The 24,334-nt window shown below is 41.7% G+C and overlaps 1 protein-coding gene across 1 annotated transcript in view; it reads left to right on the top strand.

The window, feature by feature from the left end:
- MTUS2 (microtubule associated scaffold protein 2) overlaps window positions 1-24,334 on the top strand; it is a 482,544-nt gene that overhangs the window by 167,571 nt on the left and 290,639 nt on the right. Inside the window, exon 3 of the mRNA XM_076009524.1 lies at window positions 4,121-4,361. Coding sequence (XP_075865639.1) covers window positions 4,121-4,361 — 241 coding nt within the window. The remainder of the gene's footprint in view (window positions 1-4,120; window positions 4,362-24,334) is intronic.

Raw genomic sequence — 24,334 nt, 5'->3', positions numbered from 1 at the left:
CCGTGCAGGACCGCGTGACATCCTGTTTCTAAGTGGCTTCTCACACGAGCCTTGCGGTGAGAGCGTGTTCTGGCCAGAGGCTGGCCTGGGCAGTGGTCTCTCACTAGAAGTGGAGAAATTGCCCTTCTGGTTTTATGCATCAGTGTCTGAGTTGGGTTATGGTGAGTCAACCTCAAATCTCTAAACACTCATCTACCTGGGCCCCTGGCGTTCAGGGTCAGACTCTGATGCTGGGCCCTTCTCTAAGGCAGGGGACCTCCTCACAAGGACTCTGGGAGCCCATGCTCCCGGGACCACAGCTACCAAAGCTGGTTAATTTACACGAATAAACCTTCGTCTTCTCACCGCAGAAGTTCCATGAAGAGACCCTCGAGTTTTCTCTACAAAAACACCCTCATGAGGGAAACGATGTGGAGATGTATGCAAAAATCCTGTTATTGTCTGTAATTTTTTCTCTGTGTCCTTCTTTATTTTTCTTCTGTGTGTTCTTTCTTTCTATGTTGTTTATACTCCCTCCAGGAATAATTTCTATATTGTATGCATATTTTTCCCAAAACTGTTTTCTCTACTTTATTATCTAGAAGCCACCTCCAGACTCAAGGAAATGGGATCGTAGGGACACTATGTGGCTTTAGTGGTTCTGAGGGGTTTGGAGAGACCCTGTTGATGTGGTGAGAGCATCACAGCCTGGCACCAGCCACTGTGCCCTGGTGTCTGAGGACCATTTTCTGCCGGGATCCGAGAGGCCCAGCCTCTTATCCGAGCTGCAGGGTAGAGCAGGGAGCCCTGGGTGTCATGCCGGGCTCATTTCTATGGCAACCTTCTTTAACTGGAAGTGGGGCACAGGCTGGCCCTTGGCCATTTGCTCCTGCAGCTGTGACCTGATGTAACCCTGCGAGTCCCCGTCCCGTATTCAGGCTCAGTACAGGGAGAGCCGAAAGCCACCTTCCCCTGCCAGTGTGCCCAAAACTCACCACAGGCTGGCTTCACTCAGTCTCCAGGGAAAGAGCACATTTCTCACCAGTTGCAACCGAAATCTTTTTCAGTTATAGAAGCCAAATATTGTGGGAGACTCTTAAAGATAAAAAACAAACCAGCTTCAGACTCTTCCCTCGTTATTGACAGATCCCTGCTGGTTCTATAGCGTGGATAGAGACAGAGAAATCAAGAATAAGTGCTCTCGTGGGAGAGGGAGTCTCTTTTCAGTTGGCAGGAGCCACACAGACATTGAAAGCTTCCAGAAGTGGCTTCAGAGATCATCTGGGATCTAGTCGTGCCAGGGTGATAAAATATGCCCACTTGTTTAGACTGCTCTCTGCTTCTAGCTCTCCAGAGGTCTCGGGGACCCTCCCTCCGGCTGACAGCTTGGGAGCCCTTTGCATTTTTGGTGAAGGGACGGGGGAGGAGGGGAGCAGGGTTGAGAGGATGAGGTGAGGTGGGTATCGTGGTGTACAGCTGTACGATTCAGGGCTGCTGTCCCTCCCGCTCCCTGCGGCCACCTCATCTCTGAGTGGGGGGGCACTGCAGCAGTTAGGGCTGTCCAGAGAAATAGGACCGGTAGGAGACAGGTGTGTGTGTGTGTGTTTGTGTGTGTGTGAGAGAGACTGAGTTATCTGCATACATACACACATCTCTCTGATTTGAAGGAGTTGGCTCATGTGATTATGGAGGCTGGCGAAAAAAAATCTGCAGGACAGGCCAGCAGTCCAGAGACGCAGGCAAGAGTTGGTGGTGCATTTTGAGTCCAAGGGCTGTCTGCTGACATGATTCCCTCTTCTTCAGGAGAAGTCAGTCTGTTTTTATTAAGGCCTTCAACTGTTTGGACGAGGCCCACCTAACGTTATGAGGGATAATCTGCTTTATGCAAGGTCTACTGATTGAAATGTTAAGCTCATCTAAAAAAATACTTTCACAGCAATAGCTAGAGTAATGTTTGACCAAATATCTGGGTTCTGTGGCCCAGCCAAGATGCCCCATAAAATTAACTGTCCCCGGCACCCTCCCCTGCCACCAACCTGGTGGCTTCCTAGGGCAGGGTCCACCCTTCCTGTGTCTCCCCAGCACACGATCCCAGTGAAACCAGGACAGGGCAGATAGGAACAGGGACAATCCAACACGAATTTGTTTGGGCACCTCAACTTTAGGAGTTTTTTTTGAAATCATAGGATTATTATTATTATTATTATTTTTTTGCCTTCAAAGTTACTTCTCTATAAATCCTCCATGAGAGAAGGAGGAGGGAAAACAGTGACATTTGGGGTTGATCTGTATGTGTTTATGACCGAACCGAGTTGTCTGTTGTGTTCGGTCAGTGAAGATGGAGGAACAGAGCGTGAAGCCTTTTTGTAGATTCCCTTGTTTAATTTAATATTCACAGACTGGGCATCAGAGGCAGAGTTTTCCCTTTTATAAAGAATTTGTGGTCTTACCAGAAACAAATTACCCAACACGATGACAAGCATTGAAGTTACTGAAATCCTGAAGATCACTGTTGAGTTGAGAGCGAAGTGTGTTTTGACCCCTGAAAACTATCCAGTTCCAAAGCACTGAGTAAGTCCTGAGATCAGCATATTGCAATCCTAAAAACCCAATAGATGTAGGTTGGGAGTGATACTAATTTCCTCATGAGGGCACCTGCTCTAAGCAATGAGCAACAGAACTTAAAATTTTAAAAATAAAATTAAAAAATAAAAGATATATGAGAGAAAAATTAGAGATTAATAGGGAGAGCATAAGTAGAAAATGATAAAAGTTTTATCAGAGTGCAGATGTAGAATGTTCTTTCATAGAGATATAGTTTGCCACAGCCTGAATACAATCTATCTACTTAACAATCATGCATATTTTACAGTGTGATTATGATAAAACTTTAAAGGCCTATTCTTTTGCTTCTATAATGGCAATTTTAAGGAAAACTTTGTATCTGCTTCAACATTAAAAGAGTATCAACGTAAGGGTTTATCTTTACAACAGCTTGGATCAAAGCTTTTATAGCCCCTATTAAAAATATTGTTAAATGCTTGTGATCCCTGAATGGATACAAGTCTGACACATAAGACGCGTGGTGGTTTAGAACAGAGTTAATTAACAGATGTATCTTTTCATACATAGCCCTCAGCACTGTTTTTTTATTATAACTAAAGGAATTATATTATTTAGTTCCTTCTCTTCTTCCATGTTTAATATGAAGAAACACTGATCATATATGAACAGACTGTGTGAGGACAGAATTGCTATAAAAAGGTACCTACCTTTTTATTCTAGTCCAAACCGTTGTGTTCTAGTCTGAACTGTTAACTACAGGAACAGTAATGTTGTGTTGTTATATTTAGGAAAGAATTTAAATATGATTTATTTCTTTAATAAATATTTATTGACTTCAGCTCTGTGCTAGACACATTGTACGTGCTGTGAAGTCAGCAGTTGACAAGACTCTGCCCTGGAACTTCCATTCTAGCAAAACTTGTTCAAACATTCCCGGGAGCAGCACCTCACTCGGGAAGACAGAGAGAGAAGATAATTCAGGCCCTGGTTCTTAAATTATGTAAACCTACAGTAGAGGCTTGAAAACACATTTTTCCATTAATCTATTTTTCCAAATAGCCTTTTCTCCCTTATTGACAATGCCAATTTCATTTCCCAACTAACCTAATAAAAACTTAATATAAATTGATCAAGTTCATCTACTTCTTTTAAGACTATGTTACCTTAAAAATTGTGCCCTTTCTCTACAAGTATGATGAAACTTTCATCATTTTTTTGAACATTTGCTAAAGGCTTTCTTTACTGACATCATTTATTTATCCACTGGCATCTCACCCGGATTCCAATGATTCTGTAACAATGCAATTTAAAAAATCTAACAGAGGGAGTTCCATTTTCTGCTAGTAAAATATAGATTCATAGGGTATTAGAGCTGTAGGTACCTGAGAGATCATCCAGTTGTGTTTAGAAATGAACAACTAGGGATGAAGACGCTGCGGCCCAGAGAAGGTGAGTGATCTGCCAGCAAGTAACTCCCTGGTGCCAGAGCAGTCATTGCTGCAGCCCTGGTCTCCTGAGCCTGTGTAGGATCTGTGATGTGAGGTTCTCTGACTGAGCATCTGATCGTTTGTCACAGGTTACAGACCACTCTGGGAAAGAAGAATTCTGCTCTCCTCCCTACACGCACTACGAAGTCCCTCCGACTTTCTACCGGTCGGCCATGCTCCTCAAACCCCAGCTGGGACTGGGGGCGATGTCCCGGTTGCCTTCTGCAAAGAGCAGGATTCTGATCGCGAGTCAGAGGTCTTCGGCGAGTGCCATCCACCCGCCAGGACCCATAGCGACAGCTGCCAGTCTCTACGCGTCGGACCCTTCAGGTAACTGGGCCAGCCATTGCTGCCTCTTCCTGCTGTACATTTAAATAGCGAGCATGCAAAAGGGTGGGAACTGCCTAACATGTGCAAGCCTCTCATCCTGTAAGAGGGGCCTTTTGCTGTTCTTCCATCTACCTGTAGATACAGACATTGGTGAAAACTCATCTGTCTGCAACTGTCATCCTCCACGTTCCTTTAAAACAGTGGCCCTTGTCACCACCACCTGGCCTGTCGTAGTTTCTTTCTTCTCTAAGACTCCCTGCAGACCAGGGCTCAGAAACATTTTCTGTCAAGGGCCAGATAGCAAATATTTTAGAGTTTATGGGTCATAACAGCTCACAGTCATAAATACTCAACTCTTCCTTTGTAGCATGAAAGCAGCCACAGGTAATAGGTGAATGAACAGGTGTGGCCATGTTCCCATGCAACTTAATTTATAAAAACAAGCAGGGGGCTTGATCAGCCCTCAGGCTGGAATTTGTCAAAGAGATCTTCCTAAAGTTTAGCACTGGCTGGATCACTCTTTTCATCTGCTCAAGAATCTTGAACACCCCGAACTAGCTTGCAGAGCACCCTGCCACCTTCCCCAGCCAGAGTCACCCCTGATGTTCTTGGCATTTCTCCACTGTCTTCCCTCCTTTCTTCTGTTCCTTGCTGTTTTCTCTAGGACTTATGTATTATTTTATTATAGAAATAATACATGCAAAAAATTTGGAATATAGACAAATATGAAGAAAAAACTAATAATACATGTATTTTTTAGCACCTAGCTAGTGTTGATATTATGGACTATTTTCATTCAGTGTATTTTTTTTTTCTATGCCAATAGTTGAAATAACACAGGGTAAATTTCATTTTTCCCTTGGATATCATATTGTAGACATTTCCTATGCCATCAAAATGTTTCAGAAATATTTTAATGGAGTATAACATTTTGTTTTGTTCATGCATTCATTTATTCAACAAATTTTGGATGCTTATTATGTGCCAGAAGTTGTAGATTGAGGACTATACATAAAGAAAGAACAGAGAGCTCCTGCCTTCATACAACTTACAGTCTAATGGATGGAATGGGCAATAAAAAATAAGCACAAAAATAAATACATAATTATAAATTTGATCAATGTTATAGAAGCAAAGAGCATAGCGTTTTGAGAAATTGTAAGAGAAGAGTAATATGGATGGGATGGGGGTGCTTCAGGGATGGCCTTTTTGAAGAAGTGGGGAGCATGGGTGGCCATGGGGCTAATACCAGAATTGATTTAACCATTCTTCAATTACTGGCAATTAGGTTCTGCTTACTTTTACGCTATTTTAAATAATGCTGCAATTTGCATCTTTGTATATGATTATTTGTCTTCATTTTGTTTTCCTTGGATAAATTCTTTGAAGTGAAATTATTGGATAAAAGCATATCCCAACATTTTTTAAGGCCAACTAACTTTCTAGAAAACTTGTAATAATTGTTTTCATACTAATGTTTCTTGAGAGTACTTGACAGTTTGAGTACTACCATTGGTATTATTATTATTATTGCATTCATTTTATTATTATTGGGAGAGATATTTTTTCATTTGTTTGCCATTATATTACTTTGTGAATTGTCATCACTCAGGTAATTATTGGTGGTCTTAATAATTTTTTCATAAGCACTTCTGTTAAAGAAATCTCATTCTTTAATGGTTCTCATGACATATGTGTATTGTGATGGACTTTCCTGTTGTCAGAGCTGGTACCAGTCAATTATGTGACTCTGTCACTCACTCAACAGTGATGACTGAGGACCTGAGGGACTAAGGGACTGCCAGCACTGTTCTTGGTGGGGGGCATAAATTAGTGAAAATAGTAAAAAATCCTTGCCCTTGCGGAGCTTAAATTTTAGAATGGGGGCAGACTTTATTTTTTTGAACTAAGTAAGTAAATAAATTATATGGTCTACTGGGAAAAGTAAATAGTATTGGAAAAAATTAAGCATTAGAGAAGGGGAATGGGGGTTTTGGAAAGAGCGGAGGGGGATTATAAGTTTAAATTGGGTGGCTGGAAAAGGCCTCTCTAAGAAGGTGACCTTTAAAGCAATTTCCAACAGAGGTGAGGGAGAGAACCCCATCAATATATGGGATAGAGCATTCCAGGCAGAGGGAGGAGCCGGGGCAAAGGCCTTGAGGTGGCAAGAAGGCTGGGGAGGCAGGCACAGAGTTGGGACAGGAGTTTGAGGAGGATGAGGATGGAGAGGGGCTGGTTTGGAGGGCATGGCTGGTTGCATAAGGCCTAAGAACTACTGGAGGGATTTGACTGCTACTCTGAGTAAGAAACAAAATCGCTGAGGGTTCAGAGCTGGGGTGACGTGATCTGACTCTTGTTTAATCAGGATCTCTCTGACTCCCACGTTGAGAACAGACTCTAAGGGGCAGAACAGGAGAACAGTCAACAAGTGCGGTAGTGACCCTGGTGAGAGAGGGCAGGGTCGTGGGCCACATGGTGCTGAGGGACAGTGAGGAGGTATGGTGAGTGGGAGTGCCTGGCTGGATGTGGGCTGAAAGAGGAAAGGAGCTGTGGAGGAGGCCTCCAGTGTTTGGGCTGGAGCCGCTGGAGAATGGAGTTGCCATACAGAGAGGTGGGGAGAGACGGGCGTAGAAGGGCTGGTAGGAGGCACATGAGGACATGTGGAGGTTGAGATGCCTTTGGTCGTCCTACAAGATAAAGCACTGGATCGTGGGACTAGAGTTTGGAGGACAGGACTGCTGGAGATAGGAGGTATTAGCTGACAGCAGAGAGGGCATGGGTGAGGCCATGATGTTACTGAAAACTCAGCCACTTGCTCACGAGGCCGAATCAGAATAACGAGAACAAGGGGTTTGGGGAAGAAGAAAAGAGAGTTTACTTTGCAAAGGAGGAAAAATGGTAGACCTTCTCATCTCAGAATCCCAAATTTCCTGAACATAGGCAGAAACACAGAGCTTTTAAAGGAAGGGTTCTCAGCTTCAGGCCATTACTGTGGTTAACTATTCTAATCTCCCATCTCTTGCCAAGGACAAGCCCGTGAACTCCAAGCTGCCCACCTGGGGGGCTGGCACCACCTGGGAGTTTTAACAAAAGACTTAACCTGCCTCAGGGATGCAGGCCAGGCTGCAGTTCCCAAAAAGAGTGGGGGAAGTTTTAAAGAGACAGAAAATCTTTTTCTTTTTTCCCAGGCCCTTCCCTGTTACAATGACACTCCCCTTCCCTGGGTTCCGGTTGCCGTCCAGCATCAGCTCACCTTCATTTCTCTGTTATAAACTTGACATGAACTGAAATTACGTGCCTTTGAAATAGTATCATGTAATAGTACGATGTTCATATTTTACTTTATGCACAAAATATAGAATAAATTTGAATCCCTAAATATAGACTTAGTTGGGATTTGTCTTGTCACAGTCAAGATGTTAAGAACACACCACTTGCATAAAAACACCGCTACTGATAGAGGTGGGCAGACCAGGTGCTCCCGAGGCTGCCTTATTTGTAGTCATACATTTGCGACAGGGTGTCACTTTTCCAAAGCTCAGTCCAGCCCTTGGAAGTACTCACGGGGAAGGCTCCCCCAGCCCTACTTCTTTAGGACTCCAACGCTTTCCCTTGGGCTTCTGGGGGCCCTCATTTAGAGAACGGTGAATGTCCCCATGAGTAATCACTGGAGACCCAGCACAGCTGCTGACACTGGGCGGTTGTCACTCCTATAGGACATGGAAGATGTCAGATCCCTCCTTGGTGCTGTTGAAGGGAGCCCCTGGCAGAGGCGCTGGGACAGACGACGAGAGGTTCTTGCTTCAGAGAGTTGGGGGTTTAGAGGGCAGTGACTCAGCGCACTGGGCTCCTGGGCACTCGGGCTGTGCCAGTGGCCCTTGGCTTGGCCTGCTCACCTGGCAGATCCCAGGCGGCAGACACGCCCCCTTCTAGGGCAATTTTGCTAATGTCCCCCAAGCCTCTAGCACCTGCTCTGGTAATGAGGCTCACTGTTTAGCTTCTTTTCTTTCTGCAGAAACATTTCCATTTTTTGCAGAGATAATCGTTTTATTCACAACCCTGTTTTCTTTTTATCTTACAATAGACTTCAGTGGTCCACTAAATGCAGTGTCAAAGTCATTATCCATCAGAAACTGTTGATAGTATCCTTTGACTTGAGAACTAGGAGGGCTTAACTTTCAAACTCTCCCAAGAAATGAAGGTAAATACCTGCATGCTACCTTTCTGGAATAATAAAGAAAAAGAAAACCCAACACACATTCCTGTTCTCAACCCCCACACTAGACCATATCTGTCAACTGACTGTGCTAGATCTTTCTTTATTTGATAAAATATAACATTATATATATATATATATATATATATATATATATATATATAAAATTATATCTTTATATCTTTATTTTATAAAATAATGAGAAAACCAACTTTTGTGGATTTTCTGGACCTTAGAATTAGGGCACAGGGACTGGCCATCTGTTTTTGTAAATAGATTTTATTACAACACATCCACACCCTTTTGTTTGCTTGCTGCTTTCAGAATTGAGTCATTGTGACAGAGACAAGATTTTGCCCAGGGGCCGAAAACATTTACTCTCTGGCCCTTTAAGTAAAAGTTTGTTGACCCCTGTGTTAGGGTCCTTAGGATATCACCAGGTTACCCTTCAGAGTCATACTGTTGTGGCTGAAAAAGTGTATGGCAGGTTTCAAAACTCTTTGGCTGGCGAAAATCTAGGGTATGGGTAAGTCTAAGGTGTGGGAGACAAGGTGAATTTATCAATGTAGTTTACCTAAATCTATTCACAGGGATATCCTCTTTTGGTTGGTTTGTTTTTCTGGAGAAGTGAGCTGTCCCAACACAAGGCCACAGGGCTTTGCTGGAGACCTGGCCAGGGTCACATCTGTGCAGCTGTCTGTCACACACCAAACATCATCCAGATAAACGGAGTCCCTGGGCTGAGACATGCAGCAAAGAATCTAACCAGTGACTATTAAAAGAGTCTCCAGAACTGTTCTCTCTCTCTTTTCAAGACCCTTTATGATTTTCTCCTTAAGGTGATTTTAAGATGGTGAAATTAAGAAGTCTTGGCTATTTTTTTCTCAAAAATGCCCCCACCCGAACCCCTGCCAAAACAGCAAGAGAACCATGGAAACATGGTCTTTAACAGATCTAGAAACATCCATGTCTCCAACTCTAATAACCAAGGAAGGGCTGTCAAGTGCAGAAAACGTAAAGAGGATGCTTTCAGCTGCAGATCCCAGGACAGGTCAGCAGAGCCCACAGGTGGCAGGTTGGGGCTTGCCCTCGGGGAAGCCAGGAATCCGATGTCAGATGTCATGTCGGAGCAATGGGGCAGAGTAGGTGGGCGGGAGGCAGGTGTGTCCATGGCCATTGATTTCCCTACGGAGCAGCAGGGTGGCAGGGCTGAGCGAGAAAACACACATCTTCACAATGACCAGCCAGTGAGGTTGCTGTCGGGAGACTGTAAACTGCAGGCAGCTCTACAGCTGCCAACTTGACTTTTCTGGAGAGAAGCAGAGGTTGAAAAAGAGCCTGTGACTCACACATACACGTCCGGTCCTAAGGAGCCTCTCTGAGGAGGAGTGGGAGTTCCTGCCAGCTTGGAACTCGGCTCTGGGCCCTTCCTGCATGGACTGATGGAACAGCTGGACTCCGCACGCCCCTTCCCTCCTCACCTGCATGCACGCACGCACGAGGCCCTGGCTTCGGAGCCTGGGCCCCTAGGAAATCTCCAAAATGTTTTCTTTTTCTGTTTCTCTCCCTTTCTCTTTTATGCTCTCATTTCCATAACATTTTATGGAACTAGGGACCCATTTTGCCTGTTATGGTGCAAAATGAAGTAAAGCAACTTGAGCAACTCCTGGGGCCCAGAAGGACCAGAGAATAAGATGACATTCCAGTCTATACCTCCTTCTTACAAAGCAAGTGGTCCAGTTCCTAACCACTCTAGAAATCTCACTTTCCCCTTCTCTCTTCATCTCTCATAGCCTACACCTTTTCCAGGGCCCCTCCCTTCTACCTGGTTCTCACATATCTCCCAGGAGTGCTCTGGATGTTCCCCGACACCCACCCCCATACCCAGCCTCACCCACGCTGGACACAGAGTGGCCACCAGACCTTCCACCCTGGTCCTACCCATGCTCCGTGTTCCCTCAGAGAAAGATGGGGAGGCTCTGGACTCTCTGTTTATGTCTTATAAAGGTTTGAGGATATGCCATGTTGCTTCCTTTTGAGCCCTCACTCATCTTCTCATAAGGTGAGGTCTCCCTGTCTAGCCGTCTGCACAGGAAGTGCGTTCCAGGTAGAGGAAACAGCACACATGAAGGCCCTGAGGCAGGACCGAGCCTGGCACACCAGAGAACAGGAATGAAGCCAGCAGACTGGAGCAAGGGCAAGGAAAATAGCAGGGAAGAAGGTCGGAGATGGGAGAGGGGCAGATCACACAGGGCCCGATGGCCCAGGCGAGGAGTTCAGATTTTTAAATGCAGTGTGGTGGGAAGCCCCTGAAAGCTTTAAACGTGGTCTGACTCATGTTTTACAAAGATTACCCTGGGTGGTCTGTGTGGAATAGAAGAGGTGACAGCAGAAATGGGAGGCCAGTGGGGAGCTGATGCAGTTGTGCAGATGCTGACAGCTGGGAGGATGGAAGGAGAAAGCGATGGGATTGCTGGGGTCTGGGTTGGAGGCAGAGCCAGTAGGGCTGTGCGTTGAGGGTGGGTGATCAGGAAAGAGCGGGAACAGCCGTGACTGCTGGAATTTTGGCTTGAGCCACTGGGTAGATGGTGATGCTATTTATTCACATAAGTTGACTAACCAGGGGTGTGGGAGAGGGACCAGGCCTGCGAGGAAATATGAAGAGTCCCATTTTGGAAATTCTAGTGGCGTTTAGACACAGATAATTAGATATTATGAGTCAGGGGTTCTTGGAGGGGTCAGGGTTGGAGATTGAAATTTGGGGTTCACCAGATGCTAACTAAAGTCAAGGGGGTGCATCTAGAGAAAAGAAAGTATCCCAGGAAGGGGCCTGATTACACCCCCACATTTAGAGATCTGGCGAGAAGAGGAGAAGCAGTGGCCAGTGTGGAAGGTGGAAAACTAGAAGAATGTGGCGGGTGTCTGGAAAGCCACAGATGAAAGGATCTCAGAGAAGCCAGGAGCAGTGAGCAGTTTTGAATGCCACTGAAGGAGGTCAGTTCAAGGGAGAGAAAGGATCCGTGAATTTGGCAACATGGGAACCACTGATTATCTTTCCAAGGCAATTTAAGTGGAGTACTGGAGACAGAGCCTCATTCGCCAGGTAGAAGGCAGTCGATACCCAAGTGCAGCCAATTCAAGCTTATGAGATGTGAGAAGCAAATAGCAAACATGGCCAGATACAATTTGCAGTTCTTTCGTGATTTGGGGGATGAGAGTGATTCTGTTAACGGTCAGGGTTTCTGAAAAACACTTATGATAGTTGGAATGACAATCTGGTATGACAACACGATGTGCAGAATTTCCTTGAAAACTGCGTGTCTATTGAGTTGTGACCCAAACAAACACAGCATGTCAGCTCTACCCAGATGGGTTATGGGCCACACACACACAAAATCTATTGGCTTTTCAGGCAATTGACACTTCTATCTTATTGCTGTCAGTGTACAAACTGTTATCTGCAGTCATTTTTTCAGGTCTATTTGCTCCGCTTTTAGAAAACCAAAGCAGCTGGAAAAGGGGAGTGTAGATAAGCAAGGAAACTGAAAGTGGTCCCGGCTAATGGGCAGGGCATCTGAACCGCTGACTACCACAGCGTCTCGGGAGAGAAATAGGAGTTCAGTAAGTGTCCTCACAAACAATACGATGCACCTGTTGCAAAGCCGAGGGGCAAACAGCTCCTGTGACTTGCCTCAGGGAAAGTAAAATGATAACTGGTTTTGAGGCTGAGCTTGCATACAGAATTATTTTGACAACTAAGTACAACGATGATGAAGGTGACAATTATAACTATGTAGTGTGATTATTATATAAAACAATATTTTATGTAAACTGCAAACAACCCTGTGAGATAGTTTCTGTTTGTTTGTTTTCTGTTTCATGGATAAGGAGATGGTTTTACAGATGAGGCTCAGGGATGCTAAGTCACCCTGACAAGATGGCAAGTCTAGTAATTCAGAGTGGTGTCACCCAAGTGGAGATCTGTGTGGTTACTAGTTCCTGTTAATCAGAAGGATGACAGAGCTTCGCCACTCAGCTGCAACTGGAGGGCCCAATGCACTCTTCCCCAGGGGCAAAATAGGTAGGATCAGTCTGGGAAGGTTTGTAAGTCAAGGCCAAACCTAGATAAATTTCTATATCTTTGTACCCACAATCCAGACACAGAACCCCCAAATTTCCTTTTGCTTCTTACCAGAGAGTCCCTTCTCCCACTGTCCCACCCTAGGCAAATACTGATAGCTTTCTGTCACTATCAGTTATGTTTGTGTGTTTTAAACTTGCATATAAACGAAATCATACCATGTGTACTCTTTTTGTGTCTTGTATCTATCACTTATCTTAATGTTACTGAGATCCACTCAAGCTGTTAAGTGTACCTGTAGTTCATTCCTTTTATTGCTGAGTGTTATATGGTTGTATTATCACAATTTGATTATCCATTCACCTATTGGTAGATATTTGGGTTATTTTCAGTTTTGGCTCTCACGAATGAAGGCCTGCTGCCTGTTATCATCAAGAAAGTTTTATTGGAATGCAACCATGTGTTTTCATTTATTGCATTTCACACTGCAATGATACATTTGAATAGCTGCAACATAGGTGTTATGGCTTATAGAGCCTAACCTATTTACTATGTTGCCCTTTACAGAAAATGTTTGTCAATCTATGGCCTAGGAGTTTGATATATAGCTTTAAATTATCATAGTCTACCCTTAAATAATATTTTGTCATTTAATATATAGTATAAATACCTCAGTAGAGTAAACTTTCCTCTCTTCTGTTTTCTGTGGTATTTTTAAATACATTTTTCTTTTTCTCTTCTTCTTTTTTTTTTTTTTTTTTTGACGAAGCCTTGCTCTGTCCTTCCATGTAGTGGCATCGTCATAGCTCACTGCAACTTCAAATTCCTGGGCTCAAGGGATCATCCTGCCTCAGCCTCCCAAGTAGCTGGAACTATGGGTGCACACCATAACACCTGGATAATTTTTTTATTTTTAGTAGGGATGAGGTTTTGCTCTTGCTCAGGCTGGTCTTGAACTCCTGAGCTCAAGCAATCCTCCTGTCTTCGCTTCCTAGATGCTAGGATTACAGGTGTGAGCCACCGCGCCCGGATGATACATTTTATTTCTACATACATTATAAACCGCATAATTTATTGTTTTTAATTTTTTTTAAACAAACAATTGATCATATTTTTTAAATATTTTAAAATGTGGGAAAATATTGGTTTTTTTATCCTCATATTTTACTATTTCTGTTGCTCTTCATTCTTTTGTTTGATCCCTATTTCTATCTGGTATCATTTTTCATGTGCTGGAAGAAATGTCTGTGATGTTTCTTGTTGTACAGGATTCTGGTGTTGAATTCTTTTATTATTTGTAACACTATAAAAGTCTTTATTTTACCTTCACTTTTAAAACATATTTTCACTGAATATAGAAATCTAGGTTGACAGTTTTTTCTATTAACACTTTGAGGATTTCATTCCATTGTCTTTTGGTTTGCATAGTTTCAGACAAAATGTCTGCTGTATTTTTGTCTCTGTTTTTAAGATTTTCTTTTTATTACTGTTTTTCAGCAGTTTATCATGTGCTTTGGGTTGGTGTTCTTTACGTTTACTCTGTTTGGTGTTCATTATATTTCTTTGACATGTGGATTTATATTATCATCAAATGTGGAAATTTTTGCTATGATTTCTTTATATGCTTTTGTTCTGTCTTTATTGTCAGCATATATATGTTACTTTGATAAGTCACTGAGGCTCTGTTAATTTATGTTCAGTCTTTTTTTCCTCTCTGTGCTTCATTTTTTATAGTTTTATTGCTATGTCTTTAAGTTCATTGATCTTTTCTTCTGTGATGTCTAATGTGCCCATAATTTCATTTTGTCTATTTCTTTTTCATTTAGATATTGTACATTTTATTTTGTGACATTCCATTTGGGTCTTTTAAATATATTTTACTTCTCTCCTTATTATGTTCAGGTTTAAGTCTACATCTTTGATCATATGGAGCCCTATTTATAATAACTTTTAAAATTCTTTTGTTATGTTATTATCTCTGTCATTTTTTAATTTGTTTCTATTGACATGCGTTTCTCTTGCTTATCAGTCTCATTCTCCTGTTTCTTCTTATTTCTAGTAATTTTGATTGGATCCTAGACATTGTGAATTTTACCTTGTTTGATTTTGCATTCTGTTCTATCTCCTTAAAGAGTATTGAACTCTTTCTAGCAGGCAGTTTAGTTATTTATCAATTACTTTGATCCTTTTAAGGCTTATTATAATTTCTTTTAGAGTATCTATAAAGTAGCCTTTATTCTAGAGCTAATTTCTGGAGTTCCTAATGAGTACCTGTGTATTCAGCAAGGTTTCTCCATTTTGACTGTAAGGGAAGTGGAGCAATTCCCAGCCTGTGTGAGTTCTGGGAATTGTTTTTCTTACATCTGCCTTGTAATTGTTCTTTCCTCAAAAGTTGTTCTCAATCTTGTGGGTTTTTTCCTCGATGCATGCACAGATTGATATTCATCCAAAGGCTTAAGGGGCCCTGAATGCAGATTTATGGAATATTGTGTCTGCATGTTTCCCTCCTCTCTGTTTCACACATTCTAGCTTCCTTTTTATTTATTTATTTTTTTCAGCATATGATAGGGGTACAAATATTAAGGTTACGTATATTGCTCTTGCCCCCCCCCCTTTGAGTCAGAGCTTCAAGCGTATCCATCCCCCAGTTGGTGGGCATCCCACTCATCATGTATGTATATACCCATCCCCTCCCCTACAACTTGCCCTATACCCGATAGATGTTATTCCTGTATGTCCACTTAGGTGTTGATCAGTTAATACCAATTAGCTGGTGAGTACATGTGGTGCTTATTTTTCCATTCTTGGGATACTTCACTTAATAGAATGGGTTCCAGCTCTAGCCAGGAAAATACAAGAGGTGCTATATCACCGTTATTTTTTATAGCTGAATAGTACTCCATGGTATACATATACCACATTTTATTAATCCACTCATGTATTGATGGGCACTTGGGTTGTTTCTGCATCTTTGCAATTGTGAATTGGGCTGCTATAAACATTTGAGTGCAAGTATCTTTTTCATAGAGTGACTTTTAATCTTTTAGGTAGATGCCCAGTAGTGGAATTGCTGGATCAAATGGTAGATCTACCTGTATCACTTTAAGGTATCTCCATATTCCTTTCCACAAGGTTGAACTAGTTTGAAGTCCCACCAATTTAGGAGTGTTCCTACCTCTCCACATCCACGCCAACATTTATTGTTTTGCGACTTGTTAAAAAGGCCATTCTCACTGAAGATAAGTGATATCTCATTGTGGTTTTGATTTGCATTTCCCTGATGATTAGAGATGTTGAGCATTTTTTACTTTCCAAAAGAAGACAGGAGAACAGTGGCCAACAAACATAGGAAAAAATGCTCGACCTCTCTAGCTTCCTTGACATTTCCAAACTATGATCTCTATGTCTTCAACTTACCTTGATGGACAGCCTCTGTTTGAGTTCCTCCTTCTTGTGCTATAGCTGGGAAAGTATCCCTATGCAGTAAAATAGGGCAATGACAGGGCTCACCTTGTTTGTTTTCCTTTTATAAAGATCACAGCCTTGTGCTCGCTGTTTAGTTCCTGAAAACATCAGTCTTATATATATCGTTTGGTTTTTTGTTTATGACAATTTGCATATCAATTAATTCTTCATATGTGGAATTTCCTGCATTTTCAACAAAGGTTGTTAGCATCAGATGGTGTAACTTTCCCTTTTGTGTTTACACTTTAAGTTCTAGATTATTTATTTAGTGATGGTTTTGCTTTGTTGTTATTGTATTAAGAATGCTTTTAAAATGTGTCTGTATATGACTGTATTTGTGTGTTTAACTGGTATCACATATTCAACAGGTTAAGATTCCCTGTAGCTCTTATGTTGGTTATTTTCACATATTTATTTTATTATACATGGCACTCAAGGCTCTGAGAACTATCACCTTAGCAAATGAAAGCTGGAGAAACAGCCCTTAATGCTGTGCCTTGTAATTTAGCATTTACATATTTCTAACTTCAAATGATTTTCTTTATTCTGAATTCTAAGATCTGTAAATTGCATTCACTACATTTTTTTTTTCTTTTTTTTTAGTTTTCAGGTAGGAAACCACTTAGGTCTCTAACAGGCCAGTAAGCTATGACTTCGTTGGAATAATTTTGGTGTTTCTACTTCTGTGTTGGCACTGCAGGTATCACTAGGTGCATTGAGGCCTTAAAGTGTCCTCAAAGAACTGGACATTCAGTAAATACATGCTATTCCACAGTAAATACATGCTATTCCACAGTAAATACATGCTATTCCACAGTAAATACATGCTATTCCACAGTAAATACATGCTATTCTCCCAGAGTTTCTGTGTCATAAATTAATGATCTTTCTCAAGACCCTTTGGTCTTATAGATCGTGATATGCCTATATCTTCTAGGGAATAAATAAACCCAAACACTTCATTCCTTCTTATGTCATTTTTATGTTTTCGAATCCAGCACTTTTTGACTTCACAGTCCTGCTTAAAACTTTGAGGTCTTACTGTCATTAAGCTTGGGATGAAACTCAAGATGTTGTTCGAGTGCTCAAAATATAGCAGGACAGTTATGTCCTTTGAGGTAGGCATAAAATCTAAATTAGCCAAATCTAAGATCATTTATAAAAATAATTTGTTGTTAGATCCCTCACTTTTAAGGAGTAAAAAGGCAATACTTTTCTGCCCTGCCTTTTTTAGTAGATTTATATATGTTTCCTGTTCTTTTTCCAGAAAAACATCTCTAATGGCCTAAAACATTACTTAAAAAAATGGTAACCTATACAATGTATAGAATGTCAGGGTATAATTTGTGCAGATGGCAAATGTGCCTAAAATATATATATTGAGTGTAGCTGAAAGCGTGATGTTTTTTGTGTGAGACAATGCAACCTGAAAGAACTGTAATATTTTTTGATAGGAGCAGTTGAAGTGTCAGAATAGAAGTTTTTAATGGAATAGATGTGAATACTGCATTCTATAAATAACCAGAGAAATTCAATCATAAAAGAAAAGTTGGGACAGTTTTTCTCAACTTATATACAGTTTTGTTATGAATTCTGCTTATTAAAATAAATTTTATCTTGGAGTCTGACATACTTTGTAAACTTTCTTCTTTGGTATTATTTTTAAAAAGTAGGGTGAATTCTACCAAGTTTTTAAATGTAGACAATGAAATTATTAACATATCTTGAAGAGCAAGTAAACTTGACTAGAACAATTTAAACAAACACAGTTTGAATAGCCATGATAATGTTAGCAATTCAGCCAAATGCGAGCATCTGCTCAATATTTCTGGTGTAAGAATTCTAAAATGACAATGTTATTTTTTCCCCTATGACTTTTGCCTTTACCAAAGTAAAGAATAGTTCTGAATCTTCTGATTTGTATTAGAAGAATAGTTTTAATTTTTAATGACTTTAAGTGAAAGAGATTAGTATGAAATCCTATGGATGCCCCCAGACTATAGCAGGGACTTACATCATTTTTATGTTTTTGAATCCAGTGCTTTTTGACTTAACAGTTATGCTTAAAACTTTGAGGTCTTACTGTCACCAGGCCTGGGATGAAACTCAAGATGTTATTCGAGTACTCCAAAGATAGCAGGATTGTTACATCCCTTTAGGTGTAAAGTCTGTGCTAGTGAAAGCTATGATCATTTATAAAAGGAATTTATTGTTAAATCCTTCGCTTCTAAGGAGGAAAAAGGCAGTGCAGAAGAGCACTGTTCACATTCTAGCAAAGCTCCATGATAGAAAGAATGAGGCCTGGGGGTTCATTTGTTCATTCAGTACACCTGCTCCTGGCGCTGCCTCTGAGCAAAGCACTGGGATGTGTTGTAGAAAGGTGTTATTACAGGAGGAAGAATGTTCGGGGGAAACTTATCCTGTATTGGCAAGTACGGAAAGGCTTCCTAGAAGGGTAACATGGGAGCTGGGCCTGGAAGAACTTATTGGATGAACTAAGTGAAACAGTGAGGTTCATTGGCAGAACACCGGAGAGGCCGGAAGTTTGTGGCTTCCTTAGGAAACTGGGACCATTTTTATGGGTAGATGAGGGTGTATGTACCCATTTTTATGGGTAGATGAGTGAGCAGATTGAGGGAGAGGAAGGGAGGGAGGGGAGAGGAAGGAGAAGGTCCAGAAGCCAATGTTACATCCATGTTGAAGGGGCACCTGAACAGAGAAGCCAGCAAGAGACAGACACGTGGGATGGGGGCGGGGAGACCCCAGGCAAATGTCTCGTGCGAGTCTAAGGAAGAGGGAGTTTCCAAAGTAGAAAGTGGTCAAGACCGTCTCACAGAAGAGAAGACCAGTAAAAATGCAAAGAGGCTGTTGGGATTGAAAATTAGGAAGCAGTTGCTGACCTAGTTTTGAATGAGCAATTTTAGTAAAATGTGGGGGCGGAAGTCACATATTAATTAGTAGGTGGAGAAGTGAATGGAAAGTGAGGAAATGGAAGCTATGAGAATAGACTGCCGTTTCTAAAAATGTGCTGGTGGAGAACAGAGCCATGGGTGCTAGCTGGAGGGGGGAGCAGGGCTGAGTTTCGTTTTGGAGTGTCGTGGGAGAGGTTGGAACTAATCTGAAATAAGTGAGGGACAGTGAGTGTGGAGAGAAGCTGGGGAACAGCGGGGTGGGGGCAGCAGTTGGACCAGGCCCCCCAGAGGGCAGTGAGTGACAGGACCGAGAGCACATGCAGAAGGGTGGATCTTGGAATCCAAGTGGGTTAGTGATTCCTCTGAGACCAAGGAGGAAAAGCATAGATGAAAAACAGAGGGGGCAAAGTGTTGGTTCCCGTGTTAAGAATGATAAAAATTGATTGTTCTCACCTAAAGAGCCACTTCACTGTTTTTTCCACTGTTTTACTTAATTTTATGAGAACCACAGCATTACCAAGGAAGATTAAATCAGATGGGAAAACATCTCCATGAGATATACTGGTGAATCCCTGAGATGATAAAAGAGAACATGGGCTAATTACAGTGTCTTTAGTATCTTAATGATACCAGGTGACCTTGGGACTTATCATGAAGCCTGCAAAAGCGCTATCAATTGCCTTAGTACATACCACAACATTACCCATTTCTACATACGATTGAAATGGATGTTGGCAATGGTTATATTTCCACTGTGCATTCAGCAAGCAACTGTCCTATCTTTGGTTTATTTTCATTGCAACTGAGCATGCCTAACAATGCCCTGCAATGCCCTGGAGAGACCTATTGAAAATGTGAGTTCCCTCAGCGCAGACCCAGAGAGTTGCTTCGGTGGCTCTGGGATGGAGCACAGGCATAATAAGTATCCCTTGATTTATTTAGAGAAAAACTGTATAGTTAATAAATATTTATTGAGCACATACTATGTGTCAAGCTGTCTTAGGCACTGAAGATAACAGCTATAAAGTCGATTACGATACAGCGTGATTGACTGCTGTGATGGCAAAGCTCTGACGTCAGGAGAATGTAGGAGGTGACTAAGGGATGGGCTCATGTGATTATGGAGGCTGAGAAGTCCCATGGTCTGCAAGCTAGAGACCCTGGAAAAGCAGGCGGTGCAGTGTGAAGGCCTGAGAGGTGGAGAGCCAATGGGTGATCCCAGTCTGAGCCTAAAGGCCTGAGAACCGGTAACGTCAAGGGCAGGAAAAAATTGATGTCCCAGCTCAACCACTCTCAGGCAGTGAGTGAATCCAACCTTCCTCCTCCCTTTTGTTCTATTCAGACCCCCAAAGAATGGGATGGTGCCTTTCCACGTTGGGGAGGACCATCTGCTTTAATCAGTCTGCCTGTTCCAATGCTAATCTCCACTGGACACACCCAGAAATGATGCTTAACCAGATATCTGAGTATCCCATGTCCTAGTTGAGTTGGCAGGTAAAACTAACTGTTACACCTCCTGTTGCCGTGAGCCAGGTTCACATCAGAATTGACTGGAGTTAAGAAGGAAAAAGCAAGGTAAAGTAATGTCAGCCCTGGCTCAACTCTACTGGCAAAATTCCATTACTGATTCTGAGGGATTTAGCTGAGAAGTATGGCCCTTGCAGTGAGCTGATCCGTTTGTAATTGTGTTTGCTTTTGAAAACAATAGTAAGGATGAGGATGAATAATCTGGACCCTTTTGTCCAGTCTTTACCCTTTGGTTGATATGGAATCTCAAGATGTCTGTCTGTTAGATGTCTGGACACCTACCACAAAGTTTTTCTTCCAGGCTTTGTCATGGAGAGGGATGTCTCCTTATCTGCCTGCCCTCTCCTCCTTCATTATTCCAAAACCACATAAAAATCATGACTTCAAAGCACAGGCTCAGAAGTTGGAGAGTACAGAGTGATTTGGGCAGGCAGAGTCTCACACCAGAGTGAGGGGATGGAATCGTGCACTGAATATTTGCTGGACACCAGCTGTATCCTGGGCTTTCCATTCTTGGAATGCCTTTTCCTGTTTCTCCTGGTGCCTTCCTTTGAGACGTTCCACACTGCAGTCTCTGTTTGCCTTCTCAACCGGATGTTATTCTCCTGGAACTTCTCTTCACCTTTCTCCTGGGATGGATCTACGTGGTTCACTTTGGTTTACTTGTTTGTTTTGCTGGAGTACATCCTTGGCAATTTCCTAAAAAGAGAGTTCAAAGAAAGCAAACTTGCAGTGTTTTTGCATTTCTGAAGCTGTCCTTACTCTGCATTTACTAGATCAAAAATAATTTTCTAGGTTGAAAATAGTTTCCTTTCAAAATGTAAATATTTCCAGTGTTGTTCAAGAGAAATACTGACACTAGTCTGATAAATATTCTTTTGTAGGTGCCTTGATTTTTTTCTCTCGGAAAGCTTTAGAATCTTCCCTCATTTTTGGTGTTTTAAGACTCTCTGTTTGTTTGTGTGTATATGTGTGCACATGCTTGTGAACATGTGTGCCAGAGACAGCGAGCGAGAGATTTATCTTGCTAAACAATTGTTAAACTGTTCAAAGATTTCTGTCTCCCTTCAGCTTTGGGCAATTATCTTGTGTTCTTTCTTGTTAATTTCTACCCCTCTGTTTTCTCTCTTTCTTCCTGAAATTTCTGTTATTTGATTTTGGATCTCCTAAAGTAAAGACCTCTGGTATTACCTTTTCCTTGCATGATTTCTCTTACCTCCTGTTTTTCTTCTACATTTTAGACAATCTTACTTGACTTTATTTTCTAACACTTCTGTTGAATTTTTGTTTTGTTATTTTTAATTTCTAAGAATGCTTTCTGGGTTTCAGATTGCTTGTTTTTATAGCATATTGTTCCTTACTTTATTGTTGCAATATCTTTCGAAATTTCTCTGAAGATACTAATTAGACTTTTTAAAAGATATCTTTTGTTGTTTGAATTTTCTTTATATTCTCCAGGGCAGTTTTTTTTTTTTCTGTTGTTGTTGTTGTTTTGTTTTATGCTGGAAGATTTTCTCAAATTCTTTGTAATCTTTTAGTATTGAGTTGGATGCACTTGGAGTTATTTTGTTCAAATTCTTTAGAAGAGTATTTCCTTCAACTCTGGGGTTTGCAGGGGGTGAGGGGTAAGAGGTAAACACCTGGGTATTGGGGTTTATTGCACTCGTAGAAGGGGAGTTAGTGGGGTAGGGGTACCCCATTTCTCCCTCATTTCTCAGCTCACTTCTTGCTTCACCCCCCCTTCCTTGGATGTGCACGTTGGAGCCTGTGGCCACCCAGGCTGGGAGGTGAGCAGGTTTCTCCTTCCACTGCAGCACTGCAGTCTCCTCTGCTGTAGGCTGTGTCCTCCTCCGGTCTGCAGTCCAGGCCCCCACCGTGCTCTGTGTTCCAGAAGCTGATGAAATGTCTGGCTCAGTAAGTACCTGTCTCTCTGTTGTTCCAGGTTTGAATACGTAGAGTGCTTGAGAGAAAGCAATCAATAAATGTGAGCTCTTATTTTTAATCTTACCTCTTAAAATGGAATTATTCTCATTTTCAAGCACATTTGATTAGAGAGGATAAAATGCCTCTGTCCTGTCTCCTACCTTGAGCTGGCAGTCTCTTCTTCTGCTTAAATCAAGTCAGCGTTGGTGACCAGCATCTCTGAGGGTGCTGTTCAGTGCTGTAAAATGAATCCATTTCATCTGTATTGTAAAATCATTGTGAGAACTATGTTTTTAAATGCACTCCGTGGAAAAGACTTCTTAGGTCATCATATGATAACTTTCTGAGCTGTTTCCTTAGCAAATAGAGTATCTGCTTTACTTTTTCATCCATTTTGAAATGCTGAAGCTATTCATCTGAAAACAGATGATTTAACTGAATTTGTTCATAAAAGTATTATTCTTTTTGATTAGGTTTTGAGCCTCTGATGTTTTCCCCAATATGTACTAATATAGAATCCAAGAGTTTTGTCAATCTACATGCATAACATAACAGTTTAGTAACATTAGTAGCTTTAGAATCAGGAATCAGTTAAAAATAGTTGACAAACCGTTCTAATTCTGAAAGACATGTCAATACAAGGTCACCCTGTATTTGGCATATCTTTTGAAACAGCTTCTATTTATAAGCAGATCTGTCCAGCAACAAAGCCTGACATTTGGAGTATTTCTATGACTTTTACCTTCTGCTAATTTCTTTCTGTTGGTAATACTCTTTTATGCTCATTCCCTGATCCTCCTACTTTTCAATTCTCTTCTTTGGCACCAATTGAACTCTCTGGTGGTTGTTTTATTCTAATCCAGTGGAAAATATTGTCACTGGGTACTTGTGAATCTCTGGGTTAAAAGCCATCACTTTAGGTAATATAACATGCCTCAAACAGAAATGCAAATGCAGGCACTCAGATCCTAGTCATTCTAAAGACCAAAAATGCTTAACTTTGATTTTTTTAGGTTGTTATAAAACAGTCAACTCAAGATTTGGACCTCAATTATAAACGCACTGCATGAGTAGGTTTACATGGTTTTGTAGATGATTGCTCACTTAGCATAGTGGTCTGTTTTTACCTTAGAACAATGTTTTCAACTCAGAAAACATTAACAAAACAAACAACTTTCGCTAGTTTCTCTTTCTGGCCTGGATATTAAATAATGCCAGTGAGCCACCACCATCTGGTAAGTTTTTCTTTTGTTCATCATTCCCAGATTATGTACACACGTATAAGGAAGCTAGCAAAAACTGTGTGTGTGTGTGTGCGCGCGCTCATGCACTTGTACTCTTTACTTCTTGCTAGACAGAGTTTTTGTAATCAAAAGCATCAAGTCTGAGCCCTCCTCCCTCTGTTCACAACCTTGCCTGGTCAGGCGTCCTGTGATCATCCTGCTCTTCTGCAGTTCGCTTTGCCGATCACAGGGAGGGAGTCCACAGGCTGTCCGACCACTCCGTAGGAGACCCTTCCACAGGGCTTTTCTGGCCGGAGTTTCCTAAAGTCCCTACGAATTGTTGTATTTTCAGGTGTGCATGATCTCAGTGGGGCATGGTTTAACTACAGTGGCTCCCTTGGAAATCTTTCAGGTATGTAGACCTTTTCTTGTTCCTATAACAAAGAGAATTACCACAAGACCTGCTCTTTGCATAACTTAAATCCATCCACTCCACCCCATCCCTGCTCCCAGAGCATCAGGACTTTTCTCTTTACCTGCTGCCTTCAACTGATTTCCCTGCCTTCAGCCTTGCCCCCCTCCAACCCATCCTCCATGTAGCAAGTCAACCCCTATTCTCCTTCCTT

Source organism: Microcebus murinus, chromosome 13 (assembly GCF_040939455.1).
Source record: "Microcebus murinus isolate Inina chromosome 13, M.murinus_Inina_mat1.0, whole genome shotgun sequence".
In the NCBI taxonomy this organism is placed as follows: domain Eukaryota; kingdom Metazoa; phylum Chordata; class Mammalia; order Primates; family Cheirogaleidae; genus Microcebus; species Microcebus murinus.
The sequence above is the reverse complement of the archived record's forward strand: the minus strand, read 5'-3'. Positions and strand labels throughout refer to the sequence as shown.